The sequence below is a fragment of the Amblyomma mixtum genome, chromosome 3 (genome assembly GCF_055824585.1).
Source record: "Amblyomma mixtum isolate Tamu chromosome 3, ASM5582458v1, whole genome shotgun sequence".
Classification (NCBI taxonomy): domain Eukaryota; kingdom Metazoa; phylum Arthropoda; class Arachnida; order Ixodida; family Ixodidae; genus Amblyomma; species Amblyomma mixtum.
The window spans coordinates 53,524,541-53,546,432 of NC_143014.1; the positions used below are offsets into that span (position 1 = coordinate 53,524,541).

The window sequence follows — 21,892 nt, forward strand, 5'->3', positions numbered from 1 at the left end:
AGGCATGCTCGATCTGTTCTAGCTGGCTATCCGAATTCGCTTTCGCTTCCTCGTTTTGACTTTAAGCTCGTCTTCCTTGTGAACATCGCGTACGGTCCGTTTCGGGTTGGTTTTTGAGTCTGTCCTCTTGTTTCCTTTCTTTTTGTTGCTGCAGACGCGGGTTTCTAGGGCACTCCATACCAGCGATTGCTCTTAGCAATCCGAGGGTCAACTCCATGGGGTTTAAATAAGTCTCACCCTCTATTTCGGAAACTAGATGCGTACATTCTTTTGCTCGGCATGCACTGAGAAAACTAGGGATGGTTGGGAAGGGAAACAAATGACAGAAGTACGAAAGTGAGCTGAATGTTTCAGAGTATAAAAAAAGACAATAAAAAGTGTGGGCGAAAAAGCTGGATAAATTTGAAACAACTCCTTTTCGTTTCGCGAAAAAAAAAAAAAACTCTCTTCGTTGACTCACATAATTATAACAGCGATTAGAAGCCTTGCCTGCCTTCAAGTTACAGCTTGATATCTTTTTTTTTTTGGCGATTATTAGGGCAGTTTGAAATTTTATCACAACGTGGAGAATATTGGGTTTGACAACTTATTCTCGCTCTCCAGCCTAGCATCGGTCTTAGTTTAATTTCTTCGTACCTTCTTTTTTTTTTCATGTTCCTCAGGTTAATGTTTTATTTTTTTTATGCGCACTCTGACGCGGCATTTTTTTGTGTGTTAACCAAGCGTCTCCACCTGTAGCCTTCATGATCATAGAGTTTCTTACTATTACCTAGAGGGAAAGCTGGCGGCGCTGCGCTTCAGCCACCATGGACGCTCAAAGCATCATGGGGCGGTGAGCTACTTGTTGCGAGACAGTCGTAGTTTTTCGGGAACATGGAGTGGCACTACTAAGATGTTTCATTTCGAAAACGCTGTTCGTGTGTGCGCAGACGACTTTCGCGCGAACGCAGTGGGCAAAACCCATAGTAGTGAAAACGCGACGACACACAACGCCAATAAAAGGTTTCACTTTTCCGAAATGCCATTAAAAAACCTATTAAAGTATCTAAGCAACAACATTTTTTTTAAAACATATTTATTTTTAAAAGTGCTCCTGTTAATTACGAAATATTAGTTTTTATAGTGTTCACTACTTGGCCAATAGGAGAGCGAGTCGTCTCTTATTTTGGGCAAACTTTGCACTTAAATGCTTTTCTGCTCGTTTGTTGCAATCATTAGACAAGATATTGAATGTTAGGACGTTTGTAGTTATCAAACAGCTTTATTTTTCTATTATTTTTTGGCCAAAAGTTACAGTTCCGCAACAAGTAGCTCACCGCCCCATGATGCTTTGAGCGCCCATGGTGACTGAAGTGGTCTCGAGGGGTCGCCATGCAAACTCCCATAGACGGGCTGCCAGCTTTCCCTCTAGGTAATAGTAAGAAACTCTATGTTCATGATGGCACTAAAAGGCCAAAGTACAACATGATGCAGCAACAAAGAAGACGTGTCCAGCATTTTAAGTGCGGCAAAGTTACGCTTGTTTACCATCCGCAAGTTACTCCCTTGAAGCTCGACACGTTTGCTATATTTACGCGTAGTCGCGTTCCTGTGGTGCAAAAAGCTGCTAGGTTTTAGTGATACGTTCCGACAAAATATTATTAATAGACGTCAGTAAGCTTCGAAGAGACTGCAACTTCTTTGTTCTTCCAATACTTTAGCCAGCTGGATATGCCAGCCCTATGCGGCGCTTTACCACGGCAGCACGCTACCTTTCCACTGCTCACAGCTGGATTGAGCGCAAATGCGTGTTGGACTGCGCTGCGTATGCGCGGTAGATGCCTGTATGAAATCCACCAATCAGAACGCTGCTGGCACAGTCTAGTGGTGCTCAAAAAGGCAAATGTGAAAAGGTCTATTGGCAGCCGCAAGTAACGGTGCATAATGGGCTAGTGTAGCAGAATACACACTTTTAACAAACTACCTACAGAACTACTTTCCATCAGCATGTATACGGCGAACCTTAGAAGTATTTCGCAGACACTTTTTACTGCGTTAACAGTATAGTCTTTTTTTTTTCAACGAAATGACGTTGGTTTCTGTGAAGCCTCCGCTCGCCAGCGCCCCTAGCGTTTCGGAGTGGATCCGGGCACCCGCCGGTGAAAGTGCGTCTCCCACCTACGAGCCACACACCTGCGCTCTCCAGAAGGCCTCCGCCCACGAGAAGCCCACGCAAGAGCGCAACGAAAAAGCGACGGTGAAATAGACTTCAAAGAAGCAATTGCAAGGCGATCAAAGTAAAAGCGAAATGTTGTCCGACCATGCAGTTAACGCAGGTTTGTCGTATGTACCATCGTACGATCGTCTGTGGATTTTTTAAAGCTAATAATGAAAGCAGGCTGGGATACAGATGAGCGGTCAGGATGTCCTCACCTCAGTCCTCCGACTATTCAGTACGTGTAGCCCCAAAAAGGGGTCATCCGACTAAGTGGCCTCTTACCTTCCATAAGCAGATGCCACTTCAGAAAAAAAAAAAAAAGAGAGCGAGATATAGCTCCATTCAAAAGCAAAGTGCTCGTATTGCACAGTCAGAGCTTTTTGGCAAGAAGATCGTAATACTTTCGCAAGAACACGCAGTGATGCCTTTCGTAAAGAGGCTGGTCCTGCAGCGTGAATAATGCGCATCGGACGGCGCGGTCTTGCAACTGTGGGGGAGGCGTAAGGAGGCTGTTATGGGTCGCCGCCTTGTTTCGAGGACGTCTAGGCGCGGGCGCTTCACGCTTCAGAGTATGCTGCATGCTGCGAGTCAAGACAGAACGTATTCCTTTGCTTCTTTCACTTTCGGCTTTATAGTTCCTTCTAAAGCAAAAAGAGAGACAGAATAAAGAAAGATGGCTGAGCTGCAGGGTCGGACTAGCGTCATCCGTCACCTTCGAAACTCTTTGAAAGTGTCCTGGCGGAAAACAGCGCTGCGTGACGCAAAAGACTGCACGAATTCCTTCCTCTCGAGCGTGACGAAAAGTGTACGGCAGAGACCGGGGCAGCACAACCAGGAAGGCTTGGATCGTTCGTCTCCTCGTAACGTTACCTCTGGAACTTTCGAAGCGAAACTGGAGGCCGTTGCCCTGGCTGATGGGTTCTGGTTGCTGAAACGTTTCTGCGCTGGTTGCTTGCATCGTTTACGCGATGCTCAAGTTCGAAAAGCCGGCCGCAGACATCAGGGTTTGCTGAACCTTTTCTAACGTCATGCGCTCGGCACTGCACCGTTTTGTTGTTTTTTTTTGCTTTGCTTTCACAACTTCTGAAAGTTTGAATCATGCGGGAAAGTCGGCCAGTAAAAGATATGTTTTAACAGAAAAGTTCACGCCTTCCTTTTACGAGTAGGCAATGGTAGTAATCGACAGTACAGAATCACTTAACTGCGCATCGGCTATGTCGACCTTTGAAAAAATTCATGCAATTGAGTTACGCTCACAGAAAACTGCTGCGGTTGCTGAACAAAGTGTTCTGTTGTTTCCTCACCACTCCACAAGTGCGCATTCTCCGGCACATCCGCTTAAATGACTGTAGACACCTTATTTTAGTCGCATGTTGTCTTCTCTGTAATGAGGCATAAGACATTAGAATACATGGATCCCCGCGTGGTATACGCCTGCGATTTCTGGTTGAATTTCTTCTCTCATGCTGTTTCAGTTTCATAAACCGAAGGATGGCTGTGACGTACAAGGAGTTTTTAGGTCACCTGGGGCATGAACAAAAACAGCTGATACGTTGTTTTATGTTATTTTAGCTCTCGAAGCCGGCTAACTTAGGCGTTGTAGGGAATCAAAACTTCGTATCAGCGAGCGATTATATTGCAGCTTTTGTCGTTCCTCGCGTTACCTAGACACTCCTTACACACTACAGCCATCATTCGGCTCTTGTATGCTTGTATGCTGATGTTTAACGCAGTATTTGTTATAAGAAAACATGCAAGCAAAAATTTAGTGTTTATAATACTTTAAATACACTCCTCACTCCTTCCCATTTTTTTTCCCTCTGCCGTCTCCGAACCTCCCCTTCATGCCCAACTTGCCCCTAACCCTATGCTAACAAACGCAGGTTAATGAAATCCTAGTCGAAATCAAGAGGAAGAAGTGGGCTTGGGCAGGGCATGTAATGCGAAGGCATTATAACCGCTGATCCTTAAGGGTAACGGAGTGGATTCCAAGAGAAGGCAAGCGTAGCAGGGGGCGGAAGAAAGTTAGGTGGGCGGATGTGATTAAGAACTTTACGGGAATACAGTGGCCGCAACTGGCGAAGGACAGGGTTAATTGGAGAGACATGGGAGAGGCCTTTGCTCTGCAGTGGGCGTAGTCAGGCTGATGATGATGATGAATGGCCACACAGTGGTAGCGCACCTAATTTGCATTTAGCCCAGGTACTCGAATCGACCTTTCAGTTTCTCTTGTTGGTTTGAACTTGGCAAGCTTCCACTTGATATTGTTGCATTAAAGATATTTTAAATGGTCATAAATATTCTTGCCTTCTGCTTGGGTGTGGAAAGAATGTTGGACAGGTAGAAAAAAAAGTGTTTCCTCTCTTCTTAAGATAAGTACTGCTAAAGTGTCCGCTTTTCGAAAGCCCCACATATGCTTGTCCGTCGATTTAAAGACATAACTGACTCTTCACAAAAGCACCCGCCACTGAATATTCAACCGCTGTTCGCCAGAGAAGTGGACTGCACCCCTCAGAGCGCAATGTAGAAATATACAGCTCACGCTGTTACTTCTTTGCAAAGGACTACTGGACGAGCTGAACATATCACGGTGCTATAAAAACGGAGGGTTCGCTTTGAGCAGTCACAGCGGCAGGGGAAATATACGATTTCGGAACATCAACGTGAATCTCAGCCGTGCTGTCTTAGAAAACAGTCTAAGACACGAGGCAGTTTGTATTCGGCATGTAACGTCTAGGGGCCGTACAGAAATAACTCGCCGAGATTTGCACGGACCTGCAGTCAGTCTTCTCATGCGCGATGCAAATGCTAGGCGCGTTGTGAACGCAGTATATAGATATTGTGGGGGTGGCCCATTGTACACTTGGAGGAGAGGAACGGGAAAGAATAATGAAGATGTATGCTACGGCGTCACGTAAGTCGAGTGTGTATACGCCGCCTACATACACCGTCGGACTTGGTTTAAATACAGGCGGTCGGTCGGTGGAAGGGGCGATTTACGATGGCCGGCGCGTGTCAGTTCTGCCGTTCCGGTTGTTGGGATGCGCGGGCACGTGCATCCCAACAAGACGCGGGTGCTCGACTGCGAGCGGCAGAGACGCCGCCGCCGCCACGCCGCCCGTTTACGGTGCTGTAGCTGCGCGGCGAGATAAAGAAGACAGAATTGCATCCGGTCCGAATTTATGTCTTCTCGGAGCTATTCCGCGGACGTGATTTGATCCAAGTGCGTTTTTGGAATGGGCCAAAAGTGTGGCGTTGGCTTTCGAGTTTGTGGGCTTTTTTTTTTTCCCGCGGCGTCTCCTTGGATTAGGTCTTCACTCTTTTTTTGTCGTTTAGTGGCCGACGTTCCTTCCAGCGGACGAAGTTTAGGAATAGATTACTCCGGATTTTCAATAATCATGCGATACCACGTATACGTATACGTTGATGGAAAAGACTTTCATTTTGTTTTTTGTTTCTAACTTGCTGCCCCGCTCTGAACGACTGCGCTTTAACCGTTGCTGGTTTGACGCGGTGGCTGGTCAACCCCAATGTCTGCCAAGTAGGTTTAGGTTGGTTGGTTGGTTGGTTTATGGGGTTTAACGTCCCAAAGCGACTAAGGCTATGAGAGACGCCGTAGTGAAAGGCTCCGGAAATTTCGACCACCTGGGGTTCTTTAACGTGCACTGACATCGCACAGTAAGTTTAGGGTACAGCCTTAAAGAGTTTCGTGAAGTCATGATCCTGTTGAAAGGGTAACTTTGATCAGACAGAGTTTGCTATGAGGGCTAAAGTTTAGTATAAGAACTATTTCGCAGTCCCGGCAGTAAACAGGAAAGAGAAGTGCCGAATAATGTTTGCATCAAAACTTGAAAAACTTTGGCCTTCGCGTCTTTATAATAGTTCATCAGCGATGCTTTAATAGAGAAGAATATTGCGTAATTATTGAGTTTCCCTTTCCAGACGGTGAGTTTAAAGCGCAATTTTTTTTCCCAACAGAAAAGCGCAGCCCAGTAGCTTCTCTGTGAGCTTGGGTTGCTCGTAAGGCATCTCCGCTTCGCAGGGAATAAGACATCGCGGCAAACTGATCGCAGAGCAGACTTTCTGCAGAGTTACACTGGTGACTGGATTGCACGATGTCCGCACAAAAGCTCTAGTTGAGCGCCATTGGCTTCAATGTAATATCATGAGTTTTTAAATCTTTTTTTTTCTCGATGGCATATCGATTTTCACACTCGTTGTGGTCATTTTATATTTTATTTTGATTGCTTCGTGCTCTGCAACGTCGTCGTTTAATTTGAGCCCACGAAATAAGTATGCTAAGGAGCAATTAAACACAGCGACGCATAAAAGATAAACTCCGACTTTTCGCCTTTTTCGTTGGGGAGTGGGAGACAGTGATATATATGGCACGCAACACAGTTTGGAAAACCGGGAACACGTTGCACGTTGTCGAAAACATCCGTCCCACGGCCCACTATAGCATGTGCCTTTGTACAGCAACACTGTCCTTGGTCAGAAGATGAGTGCGGTATAGTGTCGGATTGTGCATGCTACGGCGCCGGCAACTCCTCTGATAGTCACTACATTCTACGGAGAAAGTCCTTACCTATCCCCGTAAATATAAATAAAACGTTTCATCAAGCTCCTATAGGGCTGTTTTTACACAGCTACCTGCATCTATAGACAAGAAGCTCTGACCAAAACCAGATGAGAAAATTCTCAGGAGGTGGCCACGCGGTGGCGAAATCAGCAACAATCAATACTCGACCCAACGCGGCGCCCCTCACTTCTCATGCATTAATAAAGGCTTCGTTTTGTTTACGCCCCTCTCGAATGCGTGCGAGCACCCCTAAGCGCATACAGTGTTCCACTGAGGTCTAAGCTAACAGAAGCTGTGCGTGCTGCACTGTAATTTCTAAGGGACTAGCATCTTTGCCTGAAGCATATTGTCAGGGAAACCTTTTTACTCTGCGTTAATACAAGCAGCTTCCTCTCTTGTCGGACTCGGTGACGCATAGGCCTTGTATATAGCATGCTTAGTTTCTAGTTATCCGACTTACTCGGAATCTCTTTGAGGCACAAGACCCGGACTATTGCTACTGCTGAGGTTTTCTCTGCCGTTACATCAACAGATCGTATTTCAGAGGACGCAGCTGTGCGATATAATGCTGGCAGTTTTCGCCTTGACTGGAAAACAGTCCCCCCTTACCATTTTTTGCTGCAATCCTTATCAACGGTCTATGGCAGTTGAGCGCCTCAAAGAAGAATTCTTCCTCTAAGCTCTTTTTCTTTGCGGCGTCTAGCGGTAAACTGTTCGAATTAGGAACAACACGACATAGCCACGACAGAGCTGTTCAAGTAAGAAACGCCCGAATGTTGGTTTGGTTAGGTTTATTGGGGTTTAACGTCCCAAAGCAACTCAGGCTATGAGGGACGCTGTAGTGAAGGGCTCCGGAAATTTCGACCACCTGGGGTTCTTTAACGTGCACTGACATCGCACAGCACACGGGCCTCTAGAATTTCGCCTCCATCGAAATTCAGCCGCCGCGGCCGAGATCGAAGCCGCGTCTTTCGGGTCAGCAGCCGAGCGCCGTAACCACTGAGCCACCGCGGCGGGGCGAAACGCCCGAATGCAGTGAACTGAGAAGCTCGAAGTCAGAGCCGCAGAGATTTGGCCTATTGCAGGGTTTCAAATTACTGTTGCCTCTTGTTCCTTCCCTTTTACGTTTGCTTCGTCAGTTTCTTCTTTTTCATGTATCACGCCTTTAGTTTACTTCTGCCTTTTTGGTTTTTGTATTTGCTTTTAGTGTTAACTGTATACATATAATATCAAAATTGTTCAGCGTTCTGTGTTTCAATGAAGTGGGCCTCCAGCACCGAGCAGTTTCCTCTTGCTGACATATTTAAATGCGTCTTCATATGTCGGCTTTTGTACGTACGCTAACGAACCTGTCAGCCTCACGTGTATGGCACAGACATGGCTGCTTAATATATTCCACCATTCACGCCACCGTATAAATATTAAGACGTTATGTACAACTTCAGAGCTTTGCAGAATGTGGTTCCTTAAGCATCTTCACCTCGTATTACCTGTTGTGCAGTAAACCTCCATGATTCTCGAGCTTCCCGCGTCAACCACCAACGTATGGCGTTCGCGTCTCCTTTCCTAGAAAAGTCATCGATCTCCGTCGTCTCATAAATAATTCAGGCTGGACAGTGCGCTTTCAGTGCATAACATCCCACTTTGGTCCACGAGGCAGCGAGGCAAGCAACGTGCGCGAATATGTCTCTTTCACTGCGAGTGCACCCCGACGTGACGTATAGCATTTATTTGCTTATGGGCTTTACGCTGAAGCAAGGCAGTGAATACAAACGATAGGTAAAGTTTTGCAGTGCATTGAATCGCACCATTGCTGCTCCGTTTACACCTTCATTGTACAGAATTGAAAATATTAAGTTGCAAACACCATCGCCAGCAACCACACTACACTGTTAGCAAAAAAAAAACACCCAAAAGGGAGTAAATGGCTTGTCCTCTAACGCACACCCAAAAGGAGGTTTCTTTACTCCATATGTATGCTGTTTTTTATTTACTCCCTTATATAAGGGAGTTATTAAGGAGTCAAAAGGAAGTAAATTTTTTACTCCCTTATAGAAATGGAGCCCGAAAATGGCGTGATGTTTATAGTTTATTCGTCCTCATTCAGGCTCATTCTTACAGTGACAGCGATGGAAACGGGCAGTAGCTCTGCGGGCCGCCGGCAACCCAACTTGGGAAGCTGCGCTGCCCTAACGTAACTCCGCGTCACGCATTCTATTCGTTGTTTGCAAGCCCAGCGGCGGAGTAGGCGGCAGGAGTCGTCTGCTTGTCGGCTCCCTTTGCTGTACGAGCTCGTTTGGTTGGCCGTGTTTGTAGATAAAGGGATGTAACATTATAATCAATAGTTCAAAACTGAGGAGTCGCTGAGTAGTTTGCACGGTCATGCACCACGCTATATTTCACTAAAAACCAGAGCAGAAAAGTTGAAAACACCCCTGATGGTAGTTTGGAATGGCAGTGTTTGAGAGACAGAGAGAGACTCTTTAATGAAGAGCAGAGAATTTAGCCGGCGTTTAAAAATCGCTGGCATGCTACTCTGCGTAGGGAGGGGAATTTGGGAGATAAAGACAGAAGGAGAGCAGAGTGGAAGAGGTAAAAAAAAAAACGAAGATAAAATGCGGCCATGAAATGGGTACTAAGGATGCAATGGCGAGTATTGATGTAACGTATGGAGTGATGGAGTGCATAGTCCGTCAAATGGGCTGACGAACTTCACTGCATGAAGAATGCATGAAGGTGACGTGCAAGTGAATTTAAAGCTTATCGAGATGTCCAATGTCTTTTAAATATGTGAATAGAAAAGTCATTGCAAGTCTCTGTTGCCTAAGGCAGGCTAAGGGACCTAAAACTTTGTCCATTGTAAGGGGCACTGAGCAAAGCTTCTGCATGTAATGTTCATAGTACGCACGCTCGTTAGCATATGCAGGGCACTCAAGCAAGATATGCTCCACAGTTTCTATCGCGGCACAGTTGTCACAGTGCGGACTGTCCATTTGTCTAAAACGGTATCGTAAGCCGTTTGTATATGCAGCATTAAGACGAAGTCGATGATAAAGTGTTTCCAGATGTCGAGGAATTCTGGGTGAGAGTCTTGATCTAAGATGTGGGTCGATTGAGTGAAGAAATTGGTACTGATATGTCGGCAAACTCCAAAGCCGATACATTTCTTCGGAAGCAAAACTTTTGGCCACCTGGGACGCATCAGATTTCGTAAAAAAAAGTTCTAATGTATCTCCGATGTTGATGGCCCTTACGGGCCGCTTCATCTGCTTTTTCATTAGCCTGAATGCCACAGTGAGCAGGTACCCACTGAAATGTTATGCAGTGGCCTGCGGCAATAGCTAAATGATGTAGATAAACGATGTCCAGGGAAACTGGCTGGTGATTCGTTTTCTTCAGCAGGTTGGCCAGGATCTGGAGAGATGCTTTCGAATCGGTGAAGATAACCCAACGGTCGGCGGTTCGGCGCTGGATGTAAGAAGCAGCTTCCTTAATGCCGTGAAGCTCAGCTGTCGTAGAGGATGTCCTCCGCTGCAGCCGGTAAGAAAGCGCATGGCCTGTTGAGGGCACATAAAGGCCACATGAAGAGGTTTCTTTAGTAGTTGAACCATCGGTGAAGATATGGGTGTGCTGCCTATATTCCTCCGTTAAGTAGGTGAGAGTAGTTTGCAGAAGCGCTGCCTGTGGCATGCGGCAGTGTTTGCTTACATATTCACTTCATTAAGGCTTGGCGTTTCGATATGACTGAGGAAAAATGTAGCCTCATGAGCTCGATCAAGAGCTCAGGGTTGACACTATGTTCTATCACAGTTCCATGTTCATGAAACACATAATCTGCTGCAATACATTGCGAGGACCACACTGAAAAAAGCCTGTGAGAATTAGGGCTAAGCGGGGGCTGTAACGGGGTGGCGACACAAACAAAGGAAAGTTAGGTATGGTTAGAGCACTGGAGGCTTCACAGGAGCAATTAATTTATGTACCGTACTGTAGCGGAAAACGGCGACAAGCCGATATCTTGTACCGCGGCAGGCGCCCGGAAGGAGCAGAAGTGAACGGAGATCCAGCGACGATGGTAACCAAGCGGTCTTCACTCACCGCCATTATCAGACGACTGACCAGAAGCAGACGAGACGCTAGGTGGCGGGCGGATTGCACAAAATGGTGTTTTTTTACTCAATTTCGGCACTGGTGGAGTATTTGGCACAATTAACTTCCTTTCTAGACTGAAGTAAATGCTGGTAAATCCTCATTTTGACTCCATTATTCCCTCATGGGAGTAAAATGGAGGACAATCCACCTTTTCACTCCCCACTCATGGAGTAAATGTTTTCACAAATGGAGTAAAAAGGGTGGCCGCTACCATTTTTACTCCCTTTTGGCTATATTTTTGTTTACAGTGTACGTACTCTGCAGGACAAGGGCATTTCCATATCCCTCCAGTTAACCATATCCTGCACTTGCTTTGACCCCCTTAACTCCGCAAAGCTCCCAATAATGTACCAACTTGACTTCATGGCGCACCGTACTATGTTCGCCTTCTCTTATAATCCACTTCTTGGTCTAAAGAAATATCGGTCAATGCTAACTTTAACGAAGCGTGTGGAACCTTGAAATAGGCAGTGTGAGTTCAGCGTACGCAGACGTACGCAAATGGATAGCGTACGCTGCTTAATAGTGCGTGCATGCTTAATAGTGCGCATGCACCAAACGCTATTTCAAATCGAGCCTTAACGTACGCTGTTCCCCGAGTTAAGCGCGCGTGACACTTGCGTGCGCTAAAATAGAGTTTTCAACATGGCGGCGCGCTTCCATGCAGGAACCTTCGCTTCAGAGTGAATTCGTCGGTGTTACTGCGGGTTTTAGTACCCGCACTGGTCGCAAATAGGGCATCGGGCTTTCGCTTCAGTTCGTCTCGCCTAGAATAAGGCGTATGAGCGATAATTTTTTTTTAATTTACTATGTCGAGGGATGATTATGCTACTCCTTGTCCTAAAGAGCGGTGTGGTTTTTTTTTTTTAAACATAAATGATTCCTCTTCTATACACCAGATGATATCGTCGCGTCTCCGTTTGCATACGCTGAACTAGAATTTCAGGCGTGACAAAGAGCATAATGTCCCGCAAAGCGTTTGCGTTTAGCGTACGTAAGCGTGCATGCGCTATATTAAACTACCTAATTGGAAACATATTTTTGTTCGCCCATCTGAGTATTCACAGAGACGAACTATGGTTAGTTCTCTACGCGCAGCAAGAGCGCGTATGACCACGTTTTTCCTAGTACAGGACCTTTTGTTTCCAGGGCTACTTTTGAGACAGCATTCTCCTTTTTTTTTTTCGGAAAGTGGTCACGAGTTTGTGTTTGTGACTTGCTTTTTTCTTTGAGTTCGCATCATGTTATCACATCAGTCTTTTCTTTGGCAAGTTTCTCACTTATTTAATTTCTTCCTCTATTTTATTTATTCTTGTCGCTACGGACGACATACCCCTAACTACGGCTAACTCCGTTCCAAGTAAGGGCGTAACTGATCACTGTCAGCCACCTAAGCATAGCAGTACGTCTACGAAAGAAATGTGTATCGTGCTCTCCAAGTATTCTCGCATTTGAAGAAAGATTTCTCTCGGTTCGGGTAACGCTAGCAAGTTATCACTCCAGTAATTAACCTCCTTACTCCTCTAATGTGGATTCTCCTAAATATATTGCGGAAAACTCCGTTCCGTCGTTTGGATGCATTTGTCCTCATCATTCAGTCTCATAATTATCAACGATGCACGGCCTGCACGATTAATATCTATCTCTGAGGTCTTCTTCTCTGTAATTCGCGGACGCCTGTTATACCATTTAACCCTTAGAATGCAGATTAAAAAGCAGGATTCCATGAGTAAAAAAAAATGGTTTAAATGGCGTGTTCCTCTTCCACCCGTGTGCGCGCTCGTTTGGGGTCCGAAGAAATGCAACATCAACTAGCCCAACATTGCGTGCTCCAAATGAAAGACTAACAGTTACCGCGTTCTTCGCCTTGGGCTAAATAGAAAAAGTGACAGCAATGGCTTACCGCGCCCCACCTCCTCGGTCATTCAGCCTAGGTGTACTTTGCTTGAGTGAAAGGTGAGCCTGGTTAGACTGCGAACCGCTTGTTCCGACATCCACGAATGGACAGGAGGAATGTGGACGCACATTAACGCGGTGTGTATTTGCACTTTACCTATGCTGGAAAAATGTAGGCTGCAACTGCACGAACAACACTGCCTGCTACCTAGTCCTAACTGTTTTAAACGGATGCTGGCCAAATTGATAGAAAAGAGCTTTACCTCATGCCTGTTCTCTCAAACGAACTGACGAAATGGCTGTCGCTGCTTCAAACGCTGTCTAACCGTTCCAGGTCGGACTGTTCGTAAATCTTTAATTCAAGGTTGAGTAACTTAACGCTGATTGGTCGTTGAATACTAAATGGGTCGACATGCCCGTGATGGGCGCCAGTTCCATACCGCCGGTTACCGAACTACCAATTTTGGCTGCATAAAATAAGGACTCTGCATGATCTGCAAACGGACTTTACGAAGAATAACGATTATTGTCGGTTTGCGCAGGCGATTTCTGCTGCGGAACGCATTACTGCAGCCTCGGGAAGAAAAAATAAAAGGAATCGAATGTGCGCAGCACGTTTCTCCTTCAGATCGCTCGTTTACCCGTAGTATGAATCTCGGCATGCTTAGACTTGCTCATTTCTGCTTGTATGATTTATCATGAATTTACGCGCGCATGTTTTTGTTTGTGGCGCTCCACTATCGCAGTTCACTTCCAAATTCACTCTCTAGGGAACTTGCCTGCGTAGCACGGTATGATATACAGAAAATCATAAGAACTTATCGCGCGCATAGTTGCTAGGTTGTAATCGGAACGTGAAATGTAAAAATCGGATCATAGTTTAGCAGCGGTTAATTAATGTGTATTCGAACCGTTTATGCATAATAAACGCGGCGTAAAAGCGCAGGAAAATTTTACGGAGGAGAAAATTAAGGTAATCAGCGCGGTCAACGATATAACAATAAATGCTGCAGCTCGGCACGTCTATTGAAACCACTGCCACCTCACTGTCCTTGCTTGATGACTGCAAGGGAGCTTGTTCACAACAAACAAGAAACAGAAGAAAACATTATAAAAATGGGGAAAAAAATAAATGAAGAGACGAAGCAACAAAGAAGAGAATAAAAGAAGATCCAAGGCGAAATCGAGCAAAGAAAGAAATGTAGAAACGAATAACACTTATTGGAGAGACGGGGCCTGCATACGTTTGCTGTCACCGGAAGAGATTGTTCAGACGCGCTCAGCGTAGTTAAATATATTATCTTCTCAAAGGACACCTTAACTTTATGTATCACTATTTCCAAGGTGGTACTTTTAATATAAATACCCGAGCGTACAATCATTTTAACCAAGTGTTCGAGCTTTCGGGCTTCAAGTATCAGGTATATGCGATTCGTAATACTGGAAGGATCGCAGTGATTAGGCATAAGAAAGGTTAAGCGAATATACCTAACAATTCTGGACAAAAGCATTTTGGAACGGGAAAGATTTCATGGACGCAATTTTTTCATGTGCTGTAAGGTTTGACTGATCTTTTTTGAGTTAGAAGGTCGCTTTTTTTTCGGCATAGCATTGTCAGCGCTGTAGCGCATCAGAATACAGCTAAGACACAACAGCAGGCTGGTTTGCTAGTATTGAATAGTTAACTTTTGAACTATTACTGAGGCTGCTTAATTAGTGAGAGGCGTGTAGCCCACCGTAAGTAATGTCCATATCAGTTTTTAGAATTTCTAAAACGCAGTTACACTCGGTGCTGTGGCACAAGAAATTTTGGCTACATCGCGCCAAAATACGTACACTTTCGCGAAACTTGCAGGCAAAGAAACTCCTCCAGTGCACGTAATTCGTCGAAATAGCCAACATTTGTGTGGCCACATCGTCGAGGGTAGCCGCGTTTTCGAAATTCTAAAAGGTGGTATGAATATTACTTACGTTGGGCTACATGGCTGTGAATAATTAAGGAGCCTATCAGTAATTGTTAAAAAGTTGACTATTCATTATTAACCACCCTGCTGGTTAGCATGTCTTAGCTGTATTCTGATCTACTACGCCGCTTACAAGTCTATGCCAAAAAAGTGGTCTTGTAACTCAAAAAGCCTATATTTAAGAATTGCGCATACAGTCTTAGGTGAAACGCACTGTATATCCGCTGATCTCCCTTCGGCAGGCTTGAATTTTTTTACTAATACCTTTTTTGCTGTCGTCAAAAGCGTTCCCCATTGGTTTTATATGACAGTCTTAACTGCTCGATGTGAGCAATGGAAAAACTTTAAAAGAAATATTTTGCTACCATCGGAAGCATGGGCCATTACTTTCAATATTTCCTTAACAGCACCTTACAATTTTCGAATGTTCAAAACTTTTATCCAAGAGTGTTGGACATGAGTGCAGCTATCTAAGCTCTATGGTCAATAGAATCACACTACTTGAAAAATCCATTTTTCTAAAGTTCTGTTATACTCATGTTTCATTCTGTATGATGCAAGAACTTACGTATGGTCTGTGGCATATATCTGTCAAGTGTGGCAGGTGTGTTGCTACGCTCTGTACGCTGATAAATTGTGGGCACTGAACAGAAGTATTTGTTTCTAAAAGAACCGCCCACGAACACCTAACAGCAGAAATAACTACAAAAGCAGGGATGCGGTTGCTTTTTTTTTTTTTTCTCTTTAAAGCCTTCTGCAGTTGTCAGTTGACCCTGTCTTCTGCATACTTGTCGGGGCGCGCGTTAACGCTCGGGACAGATCCGCGAAGTTTCACCCGCCGGTTTCGTGCGTCGGTGGATGTGTTCGTTTGAAAGACAGCGTTGCTCCTTCCTTGCCCATTTTATGTCTGTCGCATCGGGTTTTATTTTATCCTCTTTTTCTTCCCTACCTCGCGTCACGTTGCCCGAACGGCGTGACGGTGACGAGTCCGTGCGAGTGTCAGGCGACTCGGTGTTTGTCCTTTCTCGATGCAGTGGGGATCGTTCGCGCCTAGCACAGCGCACCAACGAGACTTGCTGCCATGCATTGGCGGAGCTAGCTGCATTTATGTGTTTGCGGATAGCATTAGTGTGTTTACCCTTAACGACAAAGCGGACGCTGGGTACGTTCCGAGGCTCATGTCCCGTTTTGATCATTCATATGCGGAGATCAACCGTTCTAGAGGACAATTGATGGGTTATTTTTCTATAAGGCCAGGTATAGAAAACGGCTAGGGTCGAAATATTTGGAGACGCGTTAAATAACGCTACACCTATATAGCATGTCGCTATTCCATCTAGCAATTTACACTCCACGTCGTCTTCTCTCATGTATAGTCTGTGTAGTGTGGGTCGCAAGTCCCCGCCTATAGAAAATGTCAAGCAATATTTGACAAAATATTGGCCTTTATTTCCACCTTCTGAGTTACTGCTACTAACATTAAGAACACCTAAACTCATCTTTATTGCCACTACAAAGTATGCGTGTTGTCACTTCTTCTTTTATGTTTTTTGCCGGTTAGTTTTGCGTTGTAGCATTCTGTGCCCTGTGGCAGAGACGCGGATAACCAGATTCAAGCCCGCATCGTAAAAGCAGCTCTATAACGGTGCTTCTGAGCGCCTCTGAGAAGTCGAATGCATTTGGCGCTGTAAGACCAGGCTCTGCTCTGAGCTGGTGAGAATGTGCTCATTTCGGAGAAATTTCTCTGCGGATGCATCGCAGGACTGTCATAAAAAAAGAACAACACGACAGTGACAGGTGAGCGCAGACTGTCAGTTAGTTTTCAGCCACCGCTTATAGCGTCCTTCTCTCCACTAGTCGTCCGGCGTCTCTGAAGGGAATGTTGCCCAGGATGCGCCAACTGTACGGGGACATACAAATACAAGTGGAATGTCCAAGGACTGTGGAGTCGCCAAGTAAAGGCCTAGGCGGAGGCGTGCGGCCAGCATGCCTCCTCCCAGAGACCCTCGGATGTGCGCAGATCAGTAAGCTCTCAAAAAAGCGCCTCACTCTACCTCCGGACAAGTTATGAGCACTGTCTGTTTCACCTATTAAAAGCTACTTTGTAAAAAAAAAAAAAAAAGCGACGTATGCTTCCAGCACTTTGCTCCACAATTCTTGTGTTCAGAAAGCTGTGAAACTACGCACGCTGCTCATCCGATTAGAGTAGACGGGCAGTTAATACAAATATGGACTCGAAGACTGAAGGTGGCTGCAGTAATGCTTAAGATATTGTCCGCAGTAATAATAACAATTATTATATGTAATAAGATCTACCGAATAGTCAGAACTGGGCGCCGCTGGCTGCGTCAGCATATTCGAGACCATTTTCTAGAAACGTGTTACTAGGTGAAAGGAAACCACGATAAGCCTGCCCTTACTCCCATACTACGCACCAGCGTAGCACGGCCGACAGCAACACCATGGAATGCGTCCTTCGGTTGCCCATAGAGGGCGCTATAGGCAGAGAAAAGAAAAAAAAAAGGAGGGACCTAAGCGGCAGTCTGCATTACTCTAATTGCGGCGCTCCGTGCATTGAGGTCAGAGACAGGGAAAAGAAAACAGAAAACAATCGCACCTGTCTTGTTTGGATTGGAGCGCGCTCATAGAACGAGACGGCGCAGAAGACGGAAGGACCTGGCATTTATACGGCGCTATAGTCGATGCCGAGGAGCCCAGCGTTCGGCAGCCCGAGTACGTCACCGGCATGCTTGGCTCAACCAATCAGCACACGACATCCAACGTATAGAAATGCCGAACTGCATGGCGAAAGGGCTTCGGAGAGGGAAAGAGTAATGGGGAGCGCGCAGCGCAGCGCGGCGATCGGTATAATCGACGTCATGACGTCGCCGCTTCTGCAGCTTACCCCATTCGGCTATGCACGGCTCCGGCGTATGCCGAAGCAGAGGCGCATGCTGTAGCGCAAGGTTTTAAAGGCGCCGGACGTGAAACAAAACATACATGCACGCACACATAAAAAAAAAACTGAAATAAGAGCACGTTGTAGACCTACAAGAGTAACGGCTGCTTGCCTTTTAATAATCCCTCATTTTGAATGCAAAATTCTCGAAAAAAATAAAGAAGCAGGCAGGAAGGGGTGATGTCGGGGACAATGTACTGAACGCAACAAGAATATTGGCTCTTTAATCAAAGCGAACGTTCAGGACAGGTGACGCCGTCACAGAGAAGAGCTTCTCTGGGTCATTTTGAGAGACTTTTGGAACTTCGTACTTCCTTTTTTTTCTTAACAGGTCCAGTGGAGGCCGCATGTATTGACTTAGTAGCAACTTGATCAACGACAAGCCAGCAAAAGAGAGGAGTGCCCTCCAAACTGCCACTAGCACTGTCCTCTTAATTAAGGCGAGTCGTGATAAATTGCGGCAAATATTTTCCCCAATAGCCGTTCGAAGCGAGGCACATTGGGCCTTTTACCGCTTTATTCGCTCATTTCTCTCTGAGCCGCGTAATTTTCCCCGCGGCAGCCGCCAAAGCCAGCCTATTTTCGAGGCGCGCTCGCAGTTTGACGTCTCCTCGTCTCCGCTAAAGCGCGCGTCCCCTCTCCGCCGCGCTGCCTTTCTGCCTGCGCACGACAATCGCTCATCCCGCAGAATTGCCCCAGCTTTAACATGCGCAATGCGCGGGGGTCAAACGCGTGGCGATAACATTTTTCTCTATTTAAGCGCACGCGCCCTTCCCAGAGCTATGCGCATATTCCGTGACTGGTCTTTGTTTTGCTTATTTTTTTTTCGTTTTAACCATCCGTCACCTTTTTTTTTTTTTTTCGCGCGACACAGTTTCGGCGCAAGCTAGCCTGCTTGCGCATGGCGCACGCGAGCGCTTGTCGTCAATGGCGTGGAGCTTTTATTTTGCGAGTTCGGCGCGGTGCTCTTGGCACCGCTGACAGCTTGCCGATTAATCTTTGAGATAGATGCCGCTCGCGTCGCCGCCTTCCCTTTAGCCCGCCTCTATTTTTCATCTTGTTCTCTTCCCGACAGTGCAGAACAGCAGGCACAGCGGCAGCCAGGCACGCGTGCAAAACGTCAAAGCGTTTACCGGTCATTTACGGCGTGCGATTGGCAGCATGGCATCCACGTCAAGGTTGTCTTGACTGTGTCCTAGTCTCTGCTTGGAGGACCTCGCGTGCGCTTGTGCCGTTTTCTCTTTCTTTCTTTCTTTATTTCTTTCCTTCTTTCCTTCTTTCTTTCTTTCTTTCTTTCTTTCTTTCTTTCTTTCTTTCTTTCTTTCTTTCTTTCTTTCTTTCTTTCTTTCTTTCTTTCTTTCTTTCTTTCTCCCTTTCTTTCTCTCTTTCTTTCTCTCTTTCTTCCTTTCTTTCTTTCTTTCTTTCTTTCTCTCGCTTTCTTTCTTTCAAGCTTTGAACAGGCAGAAATGTGTGAGGCAATCCACGCAAACCCACGCACGTTACTCTGTTGTACTCGACAAGCTATACGCAATCGCAAACTCCCTCACCTAAAGCGAAACAGAGCGGCGCAGGCAAGAATGTGCAATGATTAATCAGGACTATATTGGACCGAGCCCACGCGAGATGTCCTCGGGAGCTCGAGCGGTGCGCGGGGTGCTAGGTTGAGTAATGAATCATGTTGCGCTCGCAGTCCGCCTGTTCCTTTGGGCGCCCGTTCGATGCGGCCACATTATTACTCCACTGGCATTGTTACTTCCTCAGGTGCGAATGCTCCTTCAGCGCAGTCATTAACGTGTACGGCGGTTAATTACCCTATGTTCCTTGCTCCATCGACATCATAAAGAAGAAAAAAAAACACATTGGTAAAAACTATGTGAGCATAGCCCACAACGGGACATGGGATGCAGGTTTAACAGAGTTCAACACGTGCGGCGTGTTTTCTGTCGAAACCTCTTCTGATCAATGGGCTTTTGAACATGCGCTCGCTGTAATGGCTAAACGCGTATGTGCTTGTGTGCAGTTGTATATTGTACTAGCAGTTGCGCGCACCCGTTCGCGTTCTTTTTTTTTTTTTGTGTCTGAAATAATGAAGCGCTATTTTCTGCTGACTGCATGGGGCGACAAGCTCGCCGCCTATAGTGGCCGAATGTCTAGAAGGTGTCGTTTCAGTTAAGTTGCAAATGCGCAAAACATACAAGTCTTGATCACTCCTGATAGGGTGCGCTTCAAAAGGATGGATTGCGTGCACATCCGGTTTCGTATTTCGAACAAACAAATAACACATGACAGACAAGCGTTGTAAGGCAGGCAGTTTTTTTGGATGCTGGACCGTGCTTCTCTCGTCCTGCCAGGCGATGATGACGACCATCTATCTATCTACCTGGCAGATGTGCGGCCCTGTCACCGGCCCGCGCCTGCTCTCCACATTGTATACGAGTATTGCCTTCAGGTGTAACAGCGCCATAACATGCTTAACCCTGTCTAAAGCCACACCTTGCTCGTTGCTGACAGTGCCGCTCTTACCAAAGCCACTGGATATAGTATATCCTGTTTGCTCTCGTAACACCCTTTGCCGACTCACCAGATCGTACGGTCTATCCACTGAAAAAGCCAACAATGAAATTGCCGCCAACTAAGGAAATCTTCAAGCATGCATAAGTCATTTATGCTTTCTTCTGATATTTGAAGTTAACCAGCGAAGTTTGCGTAAACTACTGAAAAACAACGGTGACTGTACTTCTCTCTCTCTCTGTTTTCCTTCTGCGTTCTTGCTCGTTATACCAGTGATCGCTTCTGTGGGGACAAATAATTTTCTTACGAATACTTACGCTCCTTTAAAATAGGGGTCCAACAAAGCATTTTAGTACGCGTGATGAAAAAGCTATAGTCGCCGTGCTTGGAAGAAGCCTTATTTTGCTTCAGCTCGCACGAATCGCACCCGGTTGTGCGAAACGTGCTCGAAGTCACGTTGAGCAGGAGCAGCGACGGGAAACAACGGAGAGAAAATAAAAAGGAGATAAAAGGAAAGCGAGCTGCATTTGTAAAGCCCTCAGCCTAAACACTTGGCCTTTGTCCCTGCTTTGCTTAACCTGCCACTGGTTTTGGTTATGTGGCAAGCGCCGCAGTCTCTCCACAGCCAGAACTGCGGGCACCGTGCCCACTTCCTCAAGGTGCGGGGGCGCCCCAGACAGCGGTTTCTCAAAACCATGGTCCTGCTTTGTTTCTTCGCAGCGTCCAGCGTAGGCACGAAAGTATTCACTTGTGGCTCGAATTCCTTTAGAATAAGCGCCTTCTATATATTCAGGTGGGTGTATGCCTCTCTGAAAGGAAGTGTGCTACTCGACAAAAAGCTAGTCCAGTCGTGAGTAAAATTCGAGGTGGATAACATCGTATTCCGCTGATATGCCAGGAGGGAGGCCGGGCGGACGAGGTTATCAGGCAAAGTCGTCTTCAAGTGTAGCTGAAGATCAGCGGGAAAAGGAAAACTGAGCGTGTTGATGCAACATGTCTATATGTGAATGCAGCGCAAAAACAGAGACGATGGACGCTGAGCGCTTTTGCCAGTTTCGTCTGCGTCCTTTGACTTTCTTTTTGTGTGTGCGCGCTGCATTCCCCATAGTTGTGCTGGAATAAGCCAGCTCTTTTCGCTGGCATGATGTACAGGACGGGGCTTGCTTTGAAGTTTACGTTACGCGCAAATTGTTCGGGAACAAAAGCTTATTATATGATCAGCATCGCTCCAACATCTGCATTACTTTTTGAGAATTTCGCGATATTCGAGGATTCAAGTCTATATAGACTGTAGGTAGAGCATGCCAAGTGTTTTTTCAATTGCATTTAAAATAGTAACGTAATCGACGATCAAATTTGGCGCTTCTCCTCAATGCACCAGAGGACTGCGGGGAAGTTAAGTGTGACGTCATGGAAGGTATGGTTTCAAATTACCGCTGCCGTCAGCCACACCCTGCCGTGCCTCATTGGACGCTGCCAAACAACTCATGGCAGGATTTCCCTTCGGTGGCGTTGTTTTTTTTTTCCTTCAAAGCAGGCGTTTATGCTTTGGCAATGTACCGATACCTTCGATGACGTCATCATGCACCCCCACTGGATATTGGCGCTGCAGAGAAGCTTGAAGGGTGTCG

At 46.1% G+C, this 21,892-nt stretch overlaps 1 protein-coding gene across 7 annotated transcripts in view; it reads left to right on the forward strand.

Moving 5' to 3' along the window:
* Positions 1-21,892, forward strand: part of LOC149350220 (dual specificity calcium/calmodulin-dependent 3',5'-cyclic nucleotide phosphodiesterase 1C-like) — a 779,369-nt gene that overhangs the window by 328,505 nt on the left and 428,972 nt on the right. Inside the window, exon 2 of one of the 7 annotated variants that reach the window (XM_089579202.1) lies at positions 10,179-10,319. The exons of 5 other annotated variants lie outside the window; for them this stretch is intronic. In XM_089579202.1, coding sequence (XP_089435328.1) covers positions 10,301-10,319 — 19 coding nt within the window. In that variant the 5' untranslated portion in view covers positions 10,179-10,300. The remainder of the gene's footprint in view (positions 1-10,178; positions 10,320-21,892) is intronic. One more of the 7 variants, XM_089579201.1, reaches the window with a different exon arrangement.